The following is a 21652-nucleotide window of genomic DNA, read 5'->3' as shown; positions in this document are numbered from 1 at the left end:
ATCCGTTCTCTGCCTGAAAAAAGCGATACACAGCACACAGTGACTCAGTCACATACCATATCTGTGTGCACTGCTCAGGCTCAGGCCAGTGTGCTGCATCATCTATTATCTATATATAATATTATATATATCTGTCTGACTGCTCAGCTCACACAGCTTATAATTGTGGGGGAGACTGGGGAGCACTTCTGCAGTGCCAGTTATAGGTTATAGCAGGAGCCAGGAGTACATAATATATTATATAGTGAGTGACCACCAGACACACAGTGCAGTTTATTTAATATATCCGTTCTCTGCCTGAAAAAAGCGATACACACAGTGACTCAGTCAGTCACATACCATATCTGTGTGCACTGCTCAGGCTCAGGCCAGTGTGCTGCATCATCTATATATATATTATATATCTGTCTGACTGCTCAGCTCACACAGCTTATAATTGTGGGGGAGACTGGGGAGCACTACTGCAGTGCCAGTTATAGGTTATAGCAGGAGCCAGGAGTACATAATATTATATTAAAATTAAACAGTGCACACTTTTGCTTCAGGAGTGCCACTGCCAGTGTGACTAGTGACCAGTGACCTGACCACCAGTATATAATATTAGTAGTATACTATCTCTTTATCAACCAGTCTATATTAGCAGCAGACACAGTACAGTGCGGTAGTTCACGGCTGTGGCTACCTCTGTGTCGGCACTCGGCAGCCCGTCCATAATTGTATATACCACCTAACCGTGGTTTTTTTTTCTTTCTTTATACATACATACTAGTTACGAGTATACTATCTCTTTATCAACCAGTCTATATATTAGCAGCAGACACAGTACAGTGCGGTAGTTCACGGCTGTGGCTACCTCTGTGTCGGCACTCGGCAGCCCGTCCATAATTGTATATACCACCTAACCGTGGTTTTTTTTTCTTTCTTTATACATACATACTAGTTACGAGTATACTATCTCTTTATCAACCAGTCTATATATTAGCAGCAGACACAGTACAGTGCGGTAGTTCACGGCTGTGGCTACCTCTGTGTCGGCACTCGGCAGCCCGTCCATAATTGTATATACCACCTAACCGTGGTTTTTTTTTCTTTCTTTATACATACATACTAGTTACGAGTATACTATCTCTTTATCAACCAGTCTATATATTAGCAGCAGACACAGTACAGTGCGGTAGTTCACGGCTGTGGCTACCTCTGTGTCGGCACTCGGCAGCCCGTCCATAATTGTATATACCACCTAACCGTGGTTTTTTTTTCTTTCTTTATACATACATACTAGTTACGAGTATACTATCTCTTTATCAACCAGTCTATATATTAGCAGCAGACACAGTACAGTGCGGTAGTTCACGGCTGTGGCTACCTCTGTGTCGGCACTCGGCAGCCCGTCCATAATTGTATATACCACCTAACCGTGGTTTTTTTTTCTTTCTTTATACATACATACTAGTTACGAGTATACTATCTCTTTATCAACCAGTCTATATATTAGCAGCAGACACAGTACAGTGCGGTAGTTCACGGCTGTGGCTACCTCTGTGTCGGCACTCGGCAGCCCGTCCATAATTGTATACTAGTATCCAATCCATCCATCTCCATTGTTTACCTGAGGTGCCTTTTAGTTGTGCCTATTAAAATATGGAGAACAAAAATGTTGAGGTTCCAAAATTAGGGAAAGATCAAGATCCACTTCCACCTCGTGCTGAAGCTGCTGCCACTAGTCATGGCCGAGACGATGAAATGCCAGCAACGTCGTCTGCCAAGGCCGATGCCCAATGGCATAGTACAGAGCATGTCAAAACCAAAACACCAAATATCAGTAAAAAAAGGACTCCAAAACCTAAAATAAAATTGTCGGAGGAGAAGCGTAAACTTGCCAATATGCCATTTACCACACGGAGTGGCAAGGAACGGCTGAGGCCCTGGCCTATGTTCATGGCTAGTGGTTCAGCTTCACATGAGGATGGAAGCACTCAGCCTCTCGCTAGAAAACTGAAAAGACTCAAGCTGGCAAAAGCACCGAAAAGAACTGTGCGTTCTTTGAAATCCCAAATCCACAAGGAGAGTCCAATTGTGTCGGTTGCGATGCCTGACCTTCCCAACACTGGACGTGAAGAGCATGCGCCTTCCACCATTTGCACGCCCCCTGCAAGTGCTGGAAGGAGCACCCGCAGTCCAGTTCCTGATAGTCAGATTGAAGATGTCAGTGTTGAAGTACACCAGGATGAGGAGGATATGGGTGTTGCTGGCGCTGGGGAGGAAATTGACCAGGAGGATTCTGATGGTGAGGTGGTTTGTTTAAGTCAGGCACCCGGGGAGACACCTGTTGTCCGTGGGAGGAATATGGCCGTTGACATGCCAGGTGAAAATACCAAAAAAATCAGCTCTTCGGTGTGGAGGTATTTCACCAGAAATGCGGACAACAGGTGTCAAGCCGTGTGTTCCCTTTGTCAAGCTGTAATAAGTAGGGGTAAGGACGTTAACCACCTCGGAACATCCTCCCTTATACGTCACCTGCAGCGCATTCATAATAAGTCAGTGACAAGTTCAAAAACTTTGGGTGACAGCGGAAGCAGTCCACTGACCAGTAAATCCCTTCCTCTTGTAACCAAGCTCACGCAAACCACCCCACCAACTCCCTCAGTGTCAATTTCCTCCTTCCCCAGGAATGCCAATAGTCCTGCAGGCCATGTCACTGGCAATTCTGACGAGTCCTCTCCTGCCTGGGATTCCTCCGATGCATCCTTGCGTGTAACGCCTACTGCTGCTGGCGCTGCTGTTGTTGCCGCTGGGAGTCGATGGTCATCCCAGAGGGGAAGTCGTAAGCCCACTTGTACTACTTCCAGTAAGCAATTGACTGTTCAACAGTCCTTTGCGAGGAAGATGAAATATCACAGCAGTCATCCTACTGCAAAGCGGATAACTGAGTCCTTGACAACTATGTTGGTGTTAGACGTGCATCCGGTATCCGCCGTTAGTTCACAGGGAACTAGACAATTTATTGAGGCAGTGTGCCCCCGTTACCAAATACCATCTAGGTTCCACTTCTCTAGGCAGGCGATACCGAGAATGTACACGGACGTCAGAAAAAGACTCACCAGTATCCTAAAAAATGCAGTTGTACCCAATGTCCACTTAACCACGGACATGTGGACAAGTGGAGCAGGGCAGGGTCAGGACTATATGACTGTGACAGCCCACTGGGTAGATGTATGGACTCCCGCCGCAAGAACAGCAGCGGCGGCACCAGTAGCAGCATCTCGCAAACGCCAACTCTTTCCTATGCAGGCTACGCTTTGTATCACCGCTTTCCAGAATACGCACACAGCTGAAAACCTCTTACGGCAACTGAGGAAGATCATCGCGGAATGGCTTACCCCAATTGGACTCTCCTGTGGATTTGTGGCATCGGACAACGCCAGCAATATTGTGTGTGCATTAAATATGGGCAAATTCCAGCACGTCCCATGTTTTGCACATACCTTGAATTTGGTGGTGCAGAATTTTTAAAAAAACGACAGGGGCGTGCAAGAGATACTGTCGGTGGCCAGAAAAATTGCGGGACACTTTCGGCGTACAGGCACCACGTACAGAAGACTGGAGCACCACCAAAAACTACTGAACCTGCCCTGCCATCATCTGAAGCAAGAAGTGGTAACGAGGTGGAATTCAACCCTCTATATGCTTCAGAGGTTGGAGGAGCAGCAAAAGGCCATTCAAGCCTATACAATTGAGCACGATATAGGAGATGGAATGCACCTGTCTCAAGTGCAGTGGAGAATGATTTCAACGTTGTGCAAGGTTCTGATGCCCTTTGAACTTGCCACACGTGAAGTCAGTTCAGACACTGCCAGCCTGAGTCAGGTCATTCCCCTCATCAGGCTTTTGCAGAAGAAGCTGGAGGCATTGAAGAAGGAGCTAAAAGGGAGCGATTCCGCTAGGCATGTGGGACTTGTGGATGCAGCCCTTAATTCGCTTAACAAGGATTCACGGGTGGTCAATCTGTTGAAATCAGAGCACTACATTTTGGCCACCGTGCTCGATCCTAGATTTAAAGCCTACCTTGGATCTCTCTTTCCGGCAGACACAGGTCTGCTGGGGTTGAAAGACCTGCTGGTGACAAAATTGTCAAGTCAAGCGGAACGCGACCTGTCAACATCTCCTCCTTCACATTCTCCCGCAACTGGGGGTGCGAGGAAAAGGCTCAGAATTCCGAGCCCACCCGCTGGCGGTGATGCAGGGCAGTCTGGAGCGACTGCTGATGCTGACATCTGGTCCGGACTGAAGGACCTGACAACGATTACGGACATGTCGTCTACTGTCACTGCATATGATTCTCTCAACATTGATAGAATGGTGGAGGATTATATGAGTGACCGCATCCAAGTAGGCACGTCACACAGTCCGTACTTATACTGGCAGGAAAAAGAGGCAATTTGGAGGCCCTTGCACAAACTGGCTTTATTCTACCTAAGTTGCCCTCCCACAAGTGTGTACTCCGAAAGAGTGTTTAGTGCCGCCGCTCACCTTGTCAGCAATCGGCGTACGAGGTTACATCCAGAAAATGTGGAGAAGATGATGTTCATTAAAATGAATTATAATCAATTCCTCCGCGGAGACATTGACCAGCAGCAATTGCCTCCACAAAGTACACAGGGAGCTGAGATGGTGGATTCCAGTGGGGACGAATTGATAATCTGTGAGGAGGGGGATGTACACGGTGATATATCGGAGGGTGAAGATGAGGTGGACATCTTGCCTCTGTAGAGCCAGTTTGTGCAAGGAGAGATTAATTGCTTCTTTTTTGGGGGGGGTCCAAACCAACCCGTCATATCAGTCACAGTCGTGTGGCAGACCCTGTCACTGAAATGATGGGTTGGTTAAAGTGTGCATGTCCTGTTTTGTTTATACAACATAAGGGTGGGTGGGAGGGCCCAAGGACAATTCCATCTTGCACCTCTTTTTTCTTTTCTTTTTCTTTGCATCATGTGCTGATTGGGGAGGGTTTTTTTGGAAGGGACATCCTGCGTGACACTGCAGTGCCACTCCTAGATGGGCCCGGTGTTTGTGTCGGCCACTAGGGTCGCTAATCTTACTCACACAGTCAGCTACCTCATTGCGCCTCTTTTTTTCTTTGCGTCATGTGCTGTTTGGGGAGGGTTTTTTGGAAGGGACATCCTGCGTGACACTGCAGTGCCACTCCTAGATGGGCCCGGTGTTTGTGTCGGCCACTAGGGTCGCTAATCTTACTCACACAGCTACCTCATTGCGCCTCTTTTTTTCTTTGCGTCATGTGCTGTTTGGGGAGGATTTTTTGGAAGGGACATCCTGCGTGACACTGCAGTGCCACTCCTAGATGGGCCCGGTGTTTGTGTCGGCCACTAGGGTCGCTAATCTTACTCACACAGCTACCTCATTGCGCCTCTTTTTTTCTTTGCGTCATGTGCTGTTTGGGGAGGGTTTTTTGGAAGGGACATCCTGCGTGACACTGCAGTGCCACTCCTAGATGGGCCCGGTGTTTGTGTCGGCCACTAGGGTCGCTAATCTTACTCACACAGCTACCTCATTGCGCCTCTTTTTTTCTTTGCGTCATGTGCTGTTTGGGGAGGGTTTTTTGGAAGGGCCATCCTGCGTGACACTGCAGTGCCACTCCTAGATGGGCCCGGTGTTTGTGTCGGCCACTAGGGTCGCTAATCTTACTCACACAGCTACCTCATTGCGCCTCTTTTTTTCTTTGCGTCATGTGCTGTTTGGGGAGGGTTTTTTGGAAGGGCCATCCTGCGTGACACTGCAGTGCCACTCCTAGATGGGCCCGGTGTTTGTGTCGGCCACTAGGGTCGCTAATCTTACTCACACAGCTACCTCATTGCGCCTCTTTTTTTCTTTGCGTCATGTGCTGTTTGGGGAGGGTTTTTTGGAAGGGACATCCTGCGTGACACTGCAGTGCCACTCCTAGATGGGCCCGGTGTTTGTGTCGGCCACTAGGGTCGCTTATCTTACTCACACAGCGACCTCGGTGCAAATTTTAGGACTAAAAATAATATTGTGAGGTGTGAGGTATTCAGAATAGACTGAAAATGAGTGTAAATTATGGTTTTTGAGGTTAATAATACTTTGGGATCAAAATGACCCCCAAATTCTATGATTTAAGCTGTTTTTTAGTGTTTTTTGAAAAAAACACCCGAATCCAAAACACACCCGAATCCGACAAAAAAAATTCGGTGAGGTTTTGCCAAAACGCGGTCGAACCCAAAACACGGCCGCGGAACCGAACCCAAAACCAAAACACAAAACCCGAAAAATTTCAGGTGCTCATCTCTAGTTCTAGGTTATGAATGCTTTACTTTCAAAGAAAGGGGTCCACCAAATATCACTAAGATGTTTATTCCTGGGTTGAATTGCCGGGTCAAGCGACTCGGGATTTCGGCAATGCCCCTTTCACACCGCACGCCAACCCGTGTCGATACCGGGTTATTTGTGTGGTGTGAAAGGGGTATTACTGACATGCAGGGTGTCTGTTTAAGCTTCTGTTCCTGATACAGGATAGTACATCTACCATAAAAATAAAGGCAGGTGTTTCACAAAAAGTAATCCTATTGCATGTGAAAAGGCCAAATACCTCAATACTTGTCACCCCTAACTACCAGTCAGATTTATGCTTTTAAAAACTTATTTTTTTTTTAAGGGTTCTACAGATATATGGCCTAATTCAGACCTGATCGCAGCAGCAAAATTGTTCTCTAATGGGCAAAACCATGTGCACTGCAGGGGAGGCAGATATAACATGTGCAGAGAGAGTTAGATTTAGGTGGGGTGTGTTCAATCTGCAATCTAAATTGTAGTGTAAAACTAAAGCAGCCAGTATTTACCCTGCACAGAAACAATATAACCCACCCAAATCTAACTCTCTCTGCACATGTTATAGTTGCCCCCATGCAGTGCACATAGGGGGTAATTCATATCTGATCGCTGGGCTGTATTTTTTGCTGCCCTGCGATCAGATAGTCGCCACCTACACGGGGAGGGTTAGATCGCTGTGTAAGTGGGCATTCGCTTCTGTAGCAGAGCTGCACAAAAATGCACAGCCCAGGACTTACTCTACCAGTGCGATTGACAGTGCCGTAACTAGGCATTTTAGCGCTGTGTGCAAGAAACGTCAGTGGCGCCCGCACCCCCCCCCCCCCCCCCGCCCCATGGAAGATAGGGGCAGTGCGCGCCGCAGGCACGCAAAAAAATTATAGGGGCGTGGCTTCACGGGGAAGGGCGCGGCCACAAAATAATAGCAATTCATACTACGGTGCACAGTAGTCTACATTATTCAAATTACGCTGCACAGTAGCGCCACTACACCAGGTAGAGCCCCTTTTATACATTACAGCAGACAGCGTCCCCCTTTTTACACATTACAGCAGACAGTCCCCCTTTTTACACATTGCGGCAGCCAGTCCCCCTTTTTACACATTGCGGCAGCCAGGCCCCCTTTTTACACATTGCGGCAGCCAGTCCCCCTTTTTACACATTGCGGCAGCCAGGCCCCCTCTTTACACATTGCGGCAGCCAGGCCCCCTCTTTACACATTGCGGCAGCCAGTCCCCCTTTTTACACATGCGGCAGCCAGTCCCCCTTTTTACACATTGCGGCAGCCAGACCCCCTCTTTACACATTGCGGCAGCCAGTCCCCCTTTTTACACATTGCGGCAGCCAGGCCCCCTTTTTACACATTGCGGCAGCCAGGCCCCCTTTTTACACATTGCGGCAGCCAGTCCCCCTTTTTACACATTGCGGCAGCCAGGCCCCCTCTTTACACATTGCGGCAGCCAGTCCCCCTTTTTACACATTGCGGCAGCCAGGCCCCCTTTTTACACATTGCGGCAGCCAGTCCCCCTTTTTACACATTGCGGCAGACGGTGTCCCCCTGAGAGAGAGAAAGAGAGAGAGAGAGAGAGACATACTTACCATCTCCCTGCTGGCAGTCAGGCTCCTCGTGCAGCTCCCTCGATGCAGGCAGTGAGGTGAGAAGGAGGAGGAGGGAGGGGGAGCAGGGAGCCGCAGCAGCGCTATGTCATTGGTAGTAAGCGCCGCTGCAGCATCCCCCTCTCTTTCCGTATTGGCTGCCCGGCGCTGCTGTGGATGCTGGGATGGAGGAACCGCTTCCCAGCATCCACAGCAGCGCCGGGCAGCCAATACAGAAGGAGAGGGGGTTGCTGCAGCTTACTACCAATGAAATAGCGCTGCTGCGGCTCCCTGCTCCCCCTCCCTCCTCCTCCTTCTCCGCTGCCCGGCGCTGGTCTCTTCTCCCTCCACAGCGCGGCGCACGGCGCACACAGCAGAGGCGGCATGTAATGAGTCAGTTTGACTCATTACATGCCGCTGGCCGTGCGCCCTCAGGGCAACTGCGCTGTGTGCCAAGCCCACTTGGCACACACGTAGTTACGGCCCTGGCGATTGATTCCTGCTGATGGGAGCGGGAGCTGACGTCAGACACTCTCCCAGAAATCGCCTGAGCCCACCTACGGTTTTTGGACACTCCTGGAAAACGGTCAGTTGACACCCACGAACGGCCACTTCCTGTCAATCACCTTGCGATCGCCCGTGCGTTCGGATTTTTCGCACCATCCCGTTGCTAGGCGCTAATGCCTGTTGCTGTTGTGCGACGCGCCGGCGCATTGCAGCTCAGACGTATGCACAGTTCGGATCTGATCGCACGCTGTGTGAAAACGCACAGCGGTGATCACATCTGAATTACCCTCATGGTTTTGCCCATTACAGAAAGAGTGTGCTGCTGCGATCAGGTCTGAATTAGGCCCATAGGCTTACCATACTATTTATTTATTATTTCTCTGACGTCCTAAGTGGATGCTGGGACTCCGTAAGGACCATGGGGAATAGCGGCTCCGCAGGAGACTGGGCACAACTAAAAGAAAGCTTTAGTCTAACTGGTGTGCACTGGCTCCTCCCACTATGACCCTCCTCCAGACTTCAGTTAGAATCTTGTGCCCGGCTGAGCTGGATGCACACTAGGGGCTCTCCTGAGCTCCTAGAAGAGAAAGTATATTTTAGGTTTTTTATTTTCAGTGAGATCTGCTGGCAACAGACTCACTGCTACGAGGGACTGAGGGGAGAAGAAGCGAACCTACCTGACTGGAGATAGTTTGGGCTTCTTAGGCTACTGGACACCATTAGCTCCAGAGGGATCGAACACAGGACCCGACCTCGATCGTTCGGTCCCGGAGCCGCGCCGCCGTCCCCCTTACAGAGCCAGAAGCAACAAGTGGTCCGGAAAATCGGCGGCAGAAGACCTCGGTCTTCAACAAGGTAGCGCACAGCACTGCAGCTGTGCGCCATTGCTCCTCATGCACACCTCACACTCCGGTCACTGATGAGTGCAGGGCGCTGGGGGGGGGGCGCCCTGAGCAGCAATAAAAACACCTTGGCTGGCAAGTCATCACAATATATAGTCCCAGAGGCTATATATGTGATAAATTACCCCTGCCAGAATTCCTGAAAAAAGTGGGAGAAGTCCGCCGGAAAAGGGGCGGGGCTAACTCCCTCAGCACACTGGCGCCATTTCTCCCTCACAGCTCCGCTGGAAGGATCGCTCCCAGGCTCTCCCCTGCAGTATCAAGCTACAAAGGGTAAAAAAGAGAGGGGGGGCACTAAATTTAGGCGCAGTATAACTTATATAGCAGCAATAAGGGGAAATAATTCAGTTAATCCCTGTGTTATTATAGCGCTCTGGTGTGTGCTGGCATACTCTCTCTCTGTCTCCCCAAAGGGCTTTGTGGGGTCCTGTCCTCTGTCAGGGCATTCCCTGTGTGTGTGCGGTGTGTCGGTACGGCTGAGTCGACATGTTTGATGAGGAGGCTTATGTGGAGGCGGAGCAGATGCCTATAAATGTGATGTCACCCCCTGCGGGGCCGACACCTGAGTGGATGGTTATGTGGAAGGAACTACGTGACAGTGTCGACTCCTTACATAAAAGGTTTGACGACATACCAAATATGGGACAGCCGGCTTCTCAGCCTGTGCCTGCCCAGGCGTCTCAAAAGCCATCAGGGGCTCTAAAACGCCCGCTACCTCAGATGGCAGACACAGATGTCGACACGGATACTGACTCCAGTGTCGACGACGATGAGACTAATGTAACTTCCAATAGGGCCACACGTTACATGATTGAGGCAATGAAAAATGTGTTGCACATTTCTGATGTTACCCCAGGAACCACAAAAAAGGGTACTATGTTTGGAGAGAAAAAACTACCAGTAGTTTTTCCTCCATCTGAGGAGTTAAATGAAGTGTGTGAAGAAGCGTGGGCTTCCCCCGATAAGAAACTAGTAATTTCTAAAAGGTTACTAATGACGTACCCTTTCCCGCCAGAGGATAGGTCACGTTGGGAAACATCCCCTAGGGTGGATAAAGCGCTTACACGCTTGTCAAAGAAGGTGGCACTACCGTCTCCGAATACGGCCGCCCTAAAGGAACCTGCTGATAGAAAGCAGGAGGCTATCCTGAAGTCTGTATATACACACACAGGTATTATACTGAGACCAGCTATTGCTTCAGCATGGATGTGCAGTGCTGCAGCTGCGTGGTCAGATTCCCTGTCGGAAAATATTGATACCCTAGACAGGGACACTATATTGCTAACCGTAGAGCATATTAAAGACGCAGTCTTATACATGAGAGATGCACAGAGGGATATTTGTCGGCTGGCATCTAAAATAAGTGCAATGTCCATTTCTGCCAGGAGAGGGTTATGGACTCGGCAGTGGACAGGTGATGCAGACTCAAAAAGGCACATGGAAGTTTTGCCTTATAAAGGTGAGGAGTTGTTCGGGGATGGTCTCTCGGACCTAGTTTCCACAGCAACTGCTGGGAAGTCTGCATTTTCACCCCATGTTCCCTCACAGCCAAAGAAAGCACCGTATTATCAGGTACAGTCCTTTCGGCCCCATAAGGGCAAGCGGGTTAAAGGCGCGTCCTTTCTGCCCAGAGGCAGAGGTAGAGGGAAAAAGCTGCAGCATACAGCCAGTTCCCAGGAGCAAAAGTCCTCCCCCGCTTCCTCTAAGTCCACCGCATGACGCTGGGGCTCCACAGGCGGAGCCAGGTACGGTGGGGGCCCGTCTCAAAAAATTTCAGCAATCAGTGGGCTCGCTCACGGGTGGATCCCTGGATCTTTCAAGTAGTATCTCAGGGGTACAAGCTGGAATTCGAGACGTCTCCCCCCCCGCCGTTTCCTCAAATCTGCCTTGCCAACAACTCCCTCAGGCAGGGAGGCAGTGCTAGAGGCAATTCACAAGCTGTATTCCCAGCAGGTGATAGTCAAGGTGCCCCTACTTCAACAAGGACGGGGTTACTATTCCACAATGTTTGTGGTACCGAAACCGGACGGTTCGGTGAGACCCATTTTAAATTTGAAATCCTTGAACACATATATAAAAAAATTCAAGTTCAAGATGGAATCGCTCAGGGCGGTTATTGCAAGCCTGGACGAGGGGGATTACATGGTATCACTGGACATCAAGGATGCTTACCTGCATGTCCCCATTTACCATCCTCACCAGGAGTACCTCAGATTTGTGGTACAGGATTGTCATTACCAATTCCAGACGTTGCCGTTCGGTCTATCCACGGCTCCGAGGGTCTTTACCAAGGTAATGGCCGAAATGATAATACTCCTTCGAAAGAAGGGAGTTTTAATTATCCCGTACTTGGACGATCTCCTGATAAAGGCGAGGTCCAGGGAGCAGTTGTTAGTCGGGGTAGCACTATCTCGGGAGGTGCTACAACAGCACGGCTGGATTCTAAATATTCCAAAGTCACAGCTGGTCCCTACGACACGTCTACTGTTCCTGGGGATGGTTCTGGACACAGAACAGAAAAAAGTGTTTCTCCCGGAGGAGAAGGCCAAGGAGCTGTCATCTCTAGTCAGAGGCCTCCAAAACAGGTGTCGGTGCATCACTGCACGCGGATCCTGGGAAAGATGGTAGCTTCCTACGAAGCAATTCCATTCGGCAGGTTCCATGCAAGAACCTTTCAGTGGGACCTGTTGGACAAGTGGTCCGGATCGCATCTTCAGATGCATCGGCTGATAACCCTGTCTCCAAGGACCAGGGTGTCTCTGCTGTGGTGGCTGCAAAGTGCTCATCTTCAAGAGGGCCGCAGATTCGGCATACAGGACTGGGTCCTGGTGACCACGGATGCCAGCCTTCGAGGCTGGGGGGCAGTCACACAGGGAAGAAACTTCCAAAGACTATGGTCAAGTCAGGAGACTTCCCTACACATAAATATTCTGGAACTGAGGGCCATTTACAATGCCCTAAGTCAGGCAAAACCCCTGCTTCAAAACCAGCCGGTACTGATCCAGTCAGACAACATCACGGCAGTCGCCCATGTAAACCGACAGGGCGGCACGAGAAGCAGGACGGCGATGGCAGAAGCCACAAGGATTCTCCGATGGGCGGAAAATCACGTGTTAGTACTGTCAGCAGTGTTCATTCCGGGAGTGGACAACTGGGAAGCAGACTTCCTCAGCAGGCACGACCTCCACCCGGGAGAGTGGGGACTTCATCCAGAAGTCTTCCAACTGATTGTAAACCGTTGGGAAAGGCCACAGGTGGACACGATGGCGTCCCGCCTAAACAAAAAGCTAGAAAGATATTGCGCCAGGTCAAGGGACCCGCAGGCGATAGCTGTGGACGCTCTAGTGACATCGTGGGTGTACCGGTCGGTTTATGTGTTCCCTCCTCTTCCTCTCATACCAAAGGTACTGGGGATAATAAGGAGAAGAGGAGTAAGAACTATACTCATTGTTCCGGATTGGCCAAGAAGAGCTTGGTACCCGGAACTTCAAGAAATGTGCTCAGAGGACCCATGGCCTCTGCCGCTCAGACAGGACCTGCTGCAGCAGGGGCCCTGTCTGTTCCAAGACTTACCGCGGCTGCGTTTGACGGCATGGCGGTTGAACACCGGATCCTGAAGGAAAAGGGCATTCCGGAGGAAGTCATTCCTACGCTGATTAAAGCTAGGAAAGAAGTAACCGCAAACCATTATCACCGCATATGGCGAAAATATGTTGCGTGGTGTGAGGCCAGGAAGTCCCCAACGGAGGAATTTCAGCTGGGCCGTTTCCTGCACTTCCTACAGTCAGGGGTGACTATGGGCCTAAAATTGGGTTCCATTAAGGTCCAGATTTCGGCTCTATCGATTTTCTTCCAGAGAGAACTGGCTTCACTACCTGAAGTTGAGACTTTTGTTAAGGGAGTGCTGCATATTCAGCCCCCTTTTGCCCTTGGGATCTCAACGTGGTGTTGGATTTCCTAAAGTCACATTGGTTTGAGCCACTTAAAACCGTGGAATTGAAGTATCTCACGTGGAAAGTGGTCATGTTGTTGGCCTTGGCTTCGGCCAGGCGTGTATCAGAATTGGCGGCTTTGTCATGTAAAAGCCCTTATCTGATTTTCCATATGGATAGGGCAGAATTGAGGACTCGTCCCCAATTTCTCCCTAAGGTGGTATCAGCCTTTCATCTGAAACAACCTATCGTGGTGCCTGCGGCTACTAAAGACTTGGAGGCTTCCAAGTTGTTGGACGTAGTCAGGGCCCTGAAAATTTATGTTTCCAGGACAGCTGGAGTCAGAAAGACTGACTCGCTCTTTATCCTGTATGCGCCCCACAAGTTGGGTGCACCTGCTTCAAAGCAGACTATTGCTCGCTGGATCTGTAGTACGATTCAGCTTGCACATTCTGCGGCTGGACTGCCGCATCCTAAATCGGTAAAAGCCCATTCCACGAGGAAGGTGGGCTCTTCTTGGGCGGCTGCCCGAGGGGTCTCGGCTCATCAACTTTGCCGAGCAGCTACTTGGTCGGGGTCAAACACGTTTGCTAAATTCTACAAGTTTGACACCCTGGCTGAGGAGGACCTAGAGTTTGCCCATTCGGTGCTGCAGAGTCATCCGCACTCTCCCGCCCGTTTGGGAGCTTTGGTATAATCCCCATGGTCCTTACGGAGTCCCAGCATCCACTTAGGACGTCAGAGAAAATAAGAATTTACTCACCGGTAATTCTATTTCTCGTAGTCCGTAGTGGATGCTGGGGGCCCATCTCAAGTGCGGATTGTCTGCATTACTTGTATATAGTTATTGTTTAACTAAAGGGTTATTGTTGAGCCATCTGTTGAGAGGCTCAATTGTTATCATACTGTTAACTGGGTATTGTATCACGAGTTATACGGTGTGATTGGTGTGGCTGGTATGAGTCTTACCCGGGATTCAAAATCCTTCCTTATTGTGTCAGCTCTTCCGGGCACAGTATCCTAACTGAAGTCTGGAGGAGGGTCATAGTGGGAGGAGCCAGTGCACACCAGTTAGACTAAAGCTTTCTTTTAGTTGTGCCCAGTCTCCTGTGGAGCCGCTATTCCCCATGGTCCTTACGGAGTCCCAGCATCCACTATGGACTACGAGAAATAGAATTACCGGTGAGTAAACTCTTATTTTATTTATTGTCAGTTTCTTATATAGCGCACCATATTCCGTTGCACTTTACAATTAGAACAGAATAGAACAAAACTGGTTAAAAACAGACAGACATAGAGGTAGGAAGGCCCTGCTCACAAGCTTACAATCTCCCTTTAAACTATTACACTCATGCATTACACAGGTTCTGTGGCTGCTGACTTCAAGCCTGCATATCACCTGGTTTTAATCAGCCACAGAACCTGTGTAATTCATGATTGTCCTGGTTTAAAGAGATAGTATGGTATGTATATATATATATATATATATATATATACATACATATATATATATATATATATATATATTCCTTTTGGTTGGGATAGAACCTGTATGTGACTAACCAATAAATTAGATTTACAACTACTATTGTATAAGACTGTACATTCCCGCCAGTAATGAATGTCTAATCCTGTAGCGATCACCCATCCAGTAGATCATCTGGCATGGTCCAATTATTTGTGTGTTAGTATCATAATATCATCTCTTGGGTTTATTAGACTCCAGAGACAGATGCAATATTTGGAACTATTTTCTTTTGGAGGCAAAGAGAGGTCAGCATTTCATTAGAACGGATGAGAATTGCGCGGTAAAACTATTTTCTGCCACTTTAATGGTCTTTGTTTGCTTCCTAGTTTTAAGAATGGTTCCCTGATGAGAGAGAAAATCAGAGACGATTGTTCATCTGGCTCCTGGGAAGAGTTTTCTAAAATGTTAAGATCAACCCCCATTGGAAACAATGGCCAGATAGGTATGGTTATAAATACAGGTTCACACCACAGTACTACTGGACTAATGCAAATCTGAAACAGTGTATAACATGATGTGGATAATAACGGAGCTATTGAAGACACACATTCACATACACCTTATAAAAAGCTGTGTACAGTGTAATTTTTTTCAGCTAACATCCTTCAAAATGCATGAAATGTCTTTAATAGTATATTTTATGAACGTGGAGGTTTCATTTAACTAAAGAAATATACTGTGAAACATCCTGGCAGGGCAGTTTTATCCATAAGGCTGACTAGGCTAAAGCCTAGTGGCCCCGCAGGGATTAGTGACCCGTCAATTTATTTTGTTACCTGCGCTGGGGGGGGGGGGGGAGCGGAGCGGACTAAAAGCACACCATCGCAATTTCAAAAAAGAAAAGGACAGAAAGAACAATTGCGCTGTTAGTAAAAGAGGTTAGCAAACTTTATTTCAAGTCGGTATAGGTGTCTTTATGAATACTGTAAGTGTAAATAATGGCATAAGCTCTGTTTCCCAATTGTCAGCTGTAGTAGGGTGAAAGATGGAAGTGCTGGAGGGGGCCCGAAATACCTTAAACTCTAGGAGCCAGGCGATGCGTTAATATAGCCCTCCATGTACTGGGTCGCAGCGGCTGTGTGTGACGTCACGCAGCTGCCACGGCCTGCCCCAGCAACTGCGTTGTCCGGACAGCGCCCCCCCCAACGTAATTTTAACGCCATTGGCACGCCCCGTCCCGCAACCACCTCTGCCTGTTAATCGCCTCTGAATTAGGCCCTATATCAGTTGGCGGTTTAGTGGCAGGTCTGGACTTAGTAATCTACGAGATGCAATCCTGCCAGTAAATGGCAGCAAGCCTTCTGGGTATTCAATTCCATGCTTAGTCAATTTTCACCTAAGTGTGTGTCAAAGGAGTATTATCATTCAAATTTGTATTTGTATGTATGAAATTAAGTTTAGTTGCACTTTTTTTGCTAAAAAAAAGAAAGAATATTTCTCTAACGTCCTAGTGGATGCTGGGGACTCCGTCAGGACCATGGGGAATAGCGGCTCCGCAGGAGACAGGGCACAAAAGTAAAAGCTTTAGGATCAGGTGGTGTGCACTGGCTCCTCCCCCTATGACCCTCCTCCAAGCCTCAGTTAGATTTTTGTGCCCGGCCGAGAAGGGTGCAATCTAGGTGGCTCTCCTAAAGAGCTGCTTAGAGTAAAAGTTTTGTTAGGTTTTTTATTTTCAGTGAGTCCTGCTGGCAACAGGCTCACTGCATCGAGGGACTTAGGGGAGAGAAGTGAACTCACCTGCGTGCAGGATGGATTGGCTTCTTAGGCTACTGGACACCATTAGCTCCAGAGGGAGTCGGAACACAGGTCTCACCCTGGGGTTCGTCCCGGAGCCGCGCCGCCGACCCCCTTGCAGATGCCGAAAAATGAAGAGGTCCAGCAACCGGCGGCAGAAGACTTTTCAGTCTTCATAAGGTAGCGCACAGCACTGCAGCTGTGCGCCATTGTTGTCAGCACACTTCATAACAGCGGTCACTGAGGGTGCAGGGTGCTGGGGGGGGCACCCTGGGCAGCAATGATAGTACCTTATTCTGGCTAAAAATACATCACATATAGCCCCTGGGGGCTATATGGATGTATTTAAACCCTGCCAGGTCTCAGAAAAACGGGAGAAGAAGCCCGCCGAAAAGGGGGCGGGGCCTATTCTCCTCAGCACACAGCGCCATTTTCCCTCACAGAAATGCTGGTGGGAAGGCTCCCAGGCTCTCCCCTGCACTGCACTACAGAAACAGGGTTAAAACAGAGAGGGGGGGCACTGATTTGGCGATATGACTACATATATTAAAATGCTATAAGGGAAAAGCACTTATATAAAGGTTGTCCCTGTATAATTATAGCGTTTTTGGTGTGTGCTGGCAAACTCTCCCTCTGTCTCCCCAAAGGGCTAGTGGGTCCTGTCCTCTATCAGAGCATTCCCTGTGTGTGTGCTGTGTGTCGGTACGTGTGTGTCGACATGTATGAGGACGATGTTGGGAGGCGGAGCAAATTGCCTGTAATGGTGATGTCACTCTCTAGGGAGTCGACACCGGAATAGATGGCTTATTTAAGGAATTACGTGATAATGTCAACACGCTGCAAGTCGGTTGACGACATGAGACGGCCGGCAAACATATTAGTATCTGTCCAGGCGTCTAAAACACCGTCAGGGACGTTATAATGCCCATTTTACCTCAGTCGGTCGACACAGACACGGACACTGACTCCAGTGTCGACGGTGAAGAAACAAACGTATTTTCCTTTAGGGCCACACGTTACTTGTTAAGGGCAATGAAGGAGGTGTTACATATTTCTGATACTACAAGTACCACAAAAAAGGGTATTATGTGGGGTGTGGAAAAACTACCTATAGTTTTTCCTGAATCAGATAAATTAAATGAAGTGTGTGATGAGGCGCGGGGTTCCCCCGATAGAAAATTATTGGCGGTATACCCTTTTCCCGCCAGAAGTTAGGGCGCGTTGGGAAACACCCCTTAGGGTGGATAAGGCGCTCACACGCTTATCAAAACAAGTGGCGGTACCGTCTCCAGATACGGCCGCCCTCAAGGAGCCAGCTGATAGGAGGCTGGAAAATATCCTAAAAAGTATATACACACATACTGGTGTTATACTGCGACCAGCGATCGCCTCAGCCTGGATGTGCAGCGCGGGGGTGGCTTGGTCGGATTCCCTGGCTGAAAATATTGATACCCTTGACAGGGACAGTATTTTATTTACTATAGAGCATTTAAAGAATGCATTTCTATATATGCGAGATGCACAGAGGGATATTTGCACTCTGGCATCAAGAGTAAGTGCGATGTCCATATCTGCCAAAAGATGTTTATGGACACGACAGTGGTCAGGTGATGCAGATTCCAAACGGCACAAAGATGTATTGCCGTATAAAGGGGAGGAGTTATTTGGGGTCGGTCCATCGGACCTGGTGGCCACGGCAACTGCTGGGAAATCCACCGTTTTTACCCTAAGTCACATCTATGCAGAAAAAGACACCGTCTTTTCAGCCTCAGTCCTTTCGTCCCCATAAGCATATCTGCCCAGGGATAGAGGAAAGGGAAGAAGACTGCAGCAGGCAGCCCATTCCCAGGAACAGAAGCCTTCCACCGCTTCTGCCAAGTTCTCAGCATGACGCTGGAGCCGTACAGGACCCCTGGATCCTACAAGTAGTATCCCAGGGGTACAGATTGGAAAGTCGAGACGTTTCCCCTCGCAGGTTCCTGAAGTCTGCTTTACCAACGTCTCCCTCCGACAGGGAGCCAGTATTGGAAACAATTCACAAGCTGTATTCCCAGCAGGTGATAATCAAAGTACCCCTCCTACAACAAGGAAAGGGGTATTATTCCACACTATATTGTGGTACTGAAACCAGAAGGCTCGGTGAGACCTATTCTAAATCTGAAATATTTGAACACTTACAAAGGTTCAAATCAAGATGGAGTCACTCAGAGCAGTGATAGCGAACCAGGATGAAGGGGACTATATGGTGTCCCGGGACATCAGGGATGCTTACCTCCATGTCCCAATTTGCCCTTCTCACCAAGGGTATCTCAGGTTCGTGGTACAGAACTGTCACTATCAGTTTCAGATGCTGCCGTTTGGATTGTCCACGGCACTCCGGGTCTTTACCAAGGTAATGCCCAAAATGATGATTCTTCTTCGAAGAAAATGGACGACCTCCTGATAAGAGCAAGGTCCAGAGAACAGTTGGAGGTCGGAGTAGCACTATCTCAAGTAGTTCTACGACAGCACGGGTGGATTCTAAATATTCCAAAACCGCAATTGTTTCCGACGACACGTCTGCTGTTCCTAGGGATGATTCTGGACACAGTCCAGAAAAAGGTGTTTCTCCCGGAGGAGAAAGCCAGGGAGTTATCCGAGCTAGTCAGGAACCTCCTAAAACCAGGAAAAGTGTCAGTGCATCATTGCACAAGAGTCCTGGGAAAAATGGTGGCTTATTACGAAGCGATTCCATTCGGCAGATTCCACGCAAGAACTTTTCAGTGGGATCTGCTGGACAAATGGTCCGGATCGCATCTTCAGATGCATCAGCGGATAACCCTATCTCCAAGGACAAGGGTGTTTCTCCTGTGGTGGTTACAGAGTGCTCATCTTCTAGAGGGCCGCAGATTCGGCATTCAGGATTGGATGCTGGTGACCACGGAGGCCAGCCTGAGAGGCTGGGGAGCAGTCACACAGGAAAAAATTTCCAGGGAGTGTGATCAAGTCTGGAGACTTTTCTCCACATAAATATACTGGAGCTAAGGGCAATTTATAATGCTCTAAGCCTAGCAAGACCTCTGCTTCAAGGTCAGCCGGTATTGATCCAGTGGGACAACATCACGGCAGTCGCCCACGTAAACAGACAGGGCGGCACAAGAAGCAGGAGGGCAATGGCAAAAACTGCAAGGATTTTTCGCTGGGCGAAAAATCATGTGATAGCACTGTCAGCAGTGTTCATTCCGGGAGTGGACAACTGGGAAGCAGACTTCCTCAGCAGGCACGACCTCCACCCGGGAGAGTGGGGACTTCATCGGGAAGTTTTCCACATGATTGTGAACCGTTGGGAAAGACCAAAGGTGTACATGATGGCGTCCCGCCTGAACAAAAAACTGGACAGGTATTGCGCCAGGTCAAGAGACTTTCAGGCAATAGCTGTGGACGTTCTGGTAACACCGTGGGCGTACCAGTCGGTGTATGTGTTTCCTCCTCTGCTTCTCATACCCAAGGTATTGAGAATTATAAGACGTAGAGGAGTAAGAACTATACTCGTGGCTCCGAATTGGCCAAGAAGGACTTGGTACCCGGAACTTCAAGAGATACTCACAGAGGACTCATGACCTCTGCCGCTAAGAAGGGACTTGCTTCAGCACGTACCATGTCTGTTCCAAGACTTACCGCGGCTGCGTTTGACGGCATAGCGGTTGAACGCCGGATCCTAAGGGAAAAAGGCATTCCGGAAGAGGTCATTCCTACCCTGGTCAAAGCCAGGAAGGACGTGACCGCACAACATTATCACCACATGTGGCGAAAATATGTTGCGTGGTGTGAGGCCAGGAAGGCTCCACGAAGAAATTTCAACTCGGTCGATTCCTGCATTTCCTGCAAACAGGAGTGTCTATGGGCCTCAGATTGGGGTCCATTAAGGTTCAAATTTCGGCCCTGTCGATTTTCTTCCAGAAAGAATTGGCTTCAGTTCCTGAAGTCCAGAAGTTTGTCAAGGGAGTACTGCATATACAACCCCCTTTTGTGCCTCCAGTGGCACTGTGGGATCTCAACGTAGTGCTGGGATTCCTCAAATCACATTGGTTTAAACCGCTTAAATCTGTGGATTTGAAATATCTCACATGGAAAGTGACCATGATGTTGGCCCTGGCCTCGGCCAGGCGAGTGTCAGAATTGGCGGCTTTGTCTCACAAAAGCCCATATCTGATTGTCCATTCGGACAGGGCAGAGCTGCGGACTCGTCCCCAGTTTCTCCCTAAGGTGGTGTCAGCGTTTCACCTGAACCAGCTTATTGTGGTACCTTCGGTTACTAGGGACTTGGAGGACTCCAAGTTGCTAGATGTTGTCAGGGCCCTGAAAATATCGGTTTCCAGGACGGCTGGAGTCAGGAAAACTGACTTGCTGTTATCCTGTATGCACCCAACAAACTGGGTGCTCTTGCTTCTAAGCAGACGATTGCTAGTTGGATGTGTAGTACAATTCAGCTTGCACATTCTGTGGCAGGCATGCCACAGCCAAAATATGTAAATGCCCATTCCACAAGGAAGGTGGGCTCATCCTGGGCGGCTGGCCGAGGGGTCTCGGCATTACAACTCTGCCGAGCAGCTACGTGGTCGGGGGGAGAACACGTTTGTAAAATTCTACAAATTTGATACCCTGGCTAAAGAGGACCTGGAGTTCTCTCATTCGGTGCTGCAGGAGTCATCCGCACTCTCCCGCCCGTTTGGGAGCTTTGGTATAATCCCCATGGTCCTGACGGAGTCCCCAGCATCCACTAGGACGTTAGAGAAAATAAGATTTTACTTACCGATAAATCTATTTCTCGTAGTCCGTAGTGGATGCTGGGCGCCCATCCCAAGTGCGGATTGTCTGCAATACTTGTACATAGTTATTGGTACAAAAATCGGGTTATTATTGTTGTGAGCCATCTTTTCAGAGGCTCCGCTGTTATCATGCTGTTAACTGGGTTCAGATCACAGGTTGTACAGTGTGATTGGTGTGGCTGGTATGAGTCTTACCCGGGATTCAAAATCCTTCCTTATTGTGTACGCTCGTCCGGGCACAGTATCCTAACTGAGGCTTGGAGGAGGGTCATAGGGGGAGGAGCC

General features: G+C 49.0%; 1 protein-coding gene across 2 annotated transcripts in view; it reads left to right on the top strand.

The window, feature by feature from the left end:
• The window catches only part of XYLB (xylulokinase), a 509150-nt gene that overhangs the window by 270881 nt on the left and 216617 nt on the right, over positions 1–21652 (top strand). For both annotated transcript variants that reach the window (XM_063921841.1, XM_063921840.1), the window contains exon 13: positions 15152–15267. In XM_063921841.1, coding sequence (XP_063777911.1) covers positions 15152–15267 — 116 coding nt within the window. The remainder of the gene's footprint in view (positions 1–15151; positions 15268–21652) is intronic.

Source organism: Pseudophryne corroboree, chromosome 5 (assembly GCF_028390025.1).
Source record: "Pseudophryne corroboree isolate aPseCor3 chromosome 5, aPseCor3.hap2, whole genome shotgun sequence".
In the NCBI taxonomy this organism is placed as follows: Eukaryota; Metazoa; Chordata; class Amphibia; order Anura; family Myobatrachidae; genus Pseudophryne; species Pseudophryne corroboree.
This window is presented reverse-complemented; position numbering and strand designations above follow the sequence as displayed.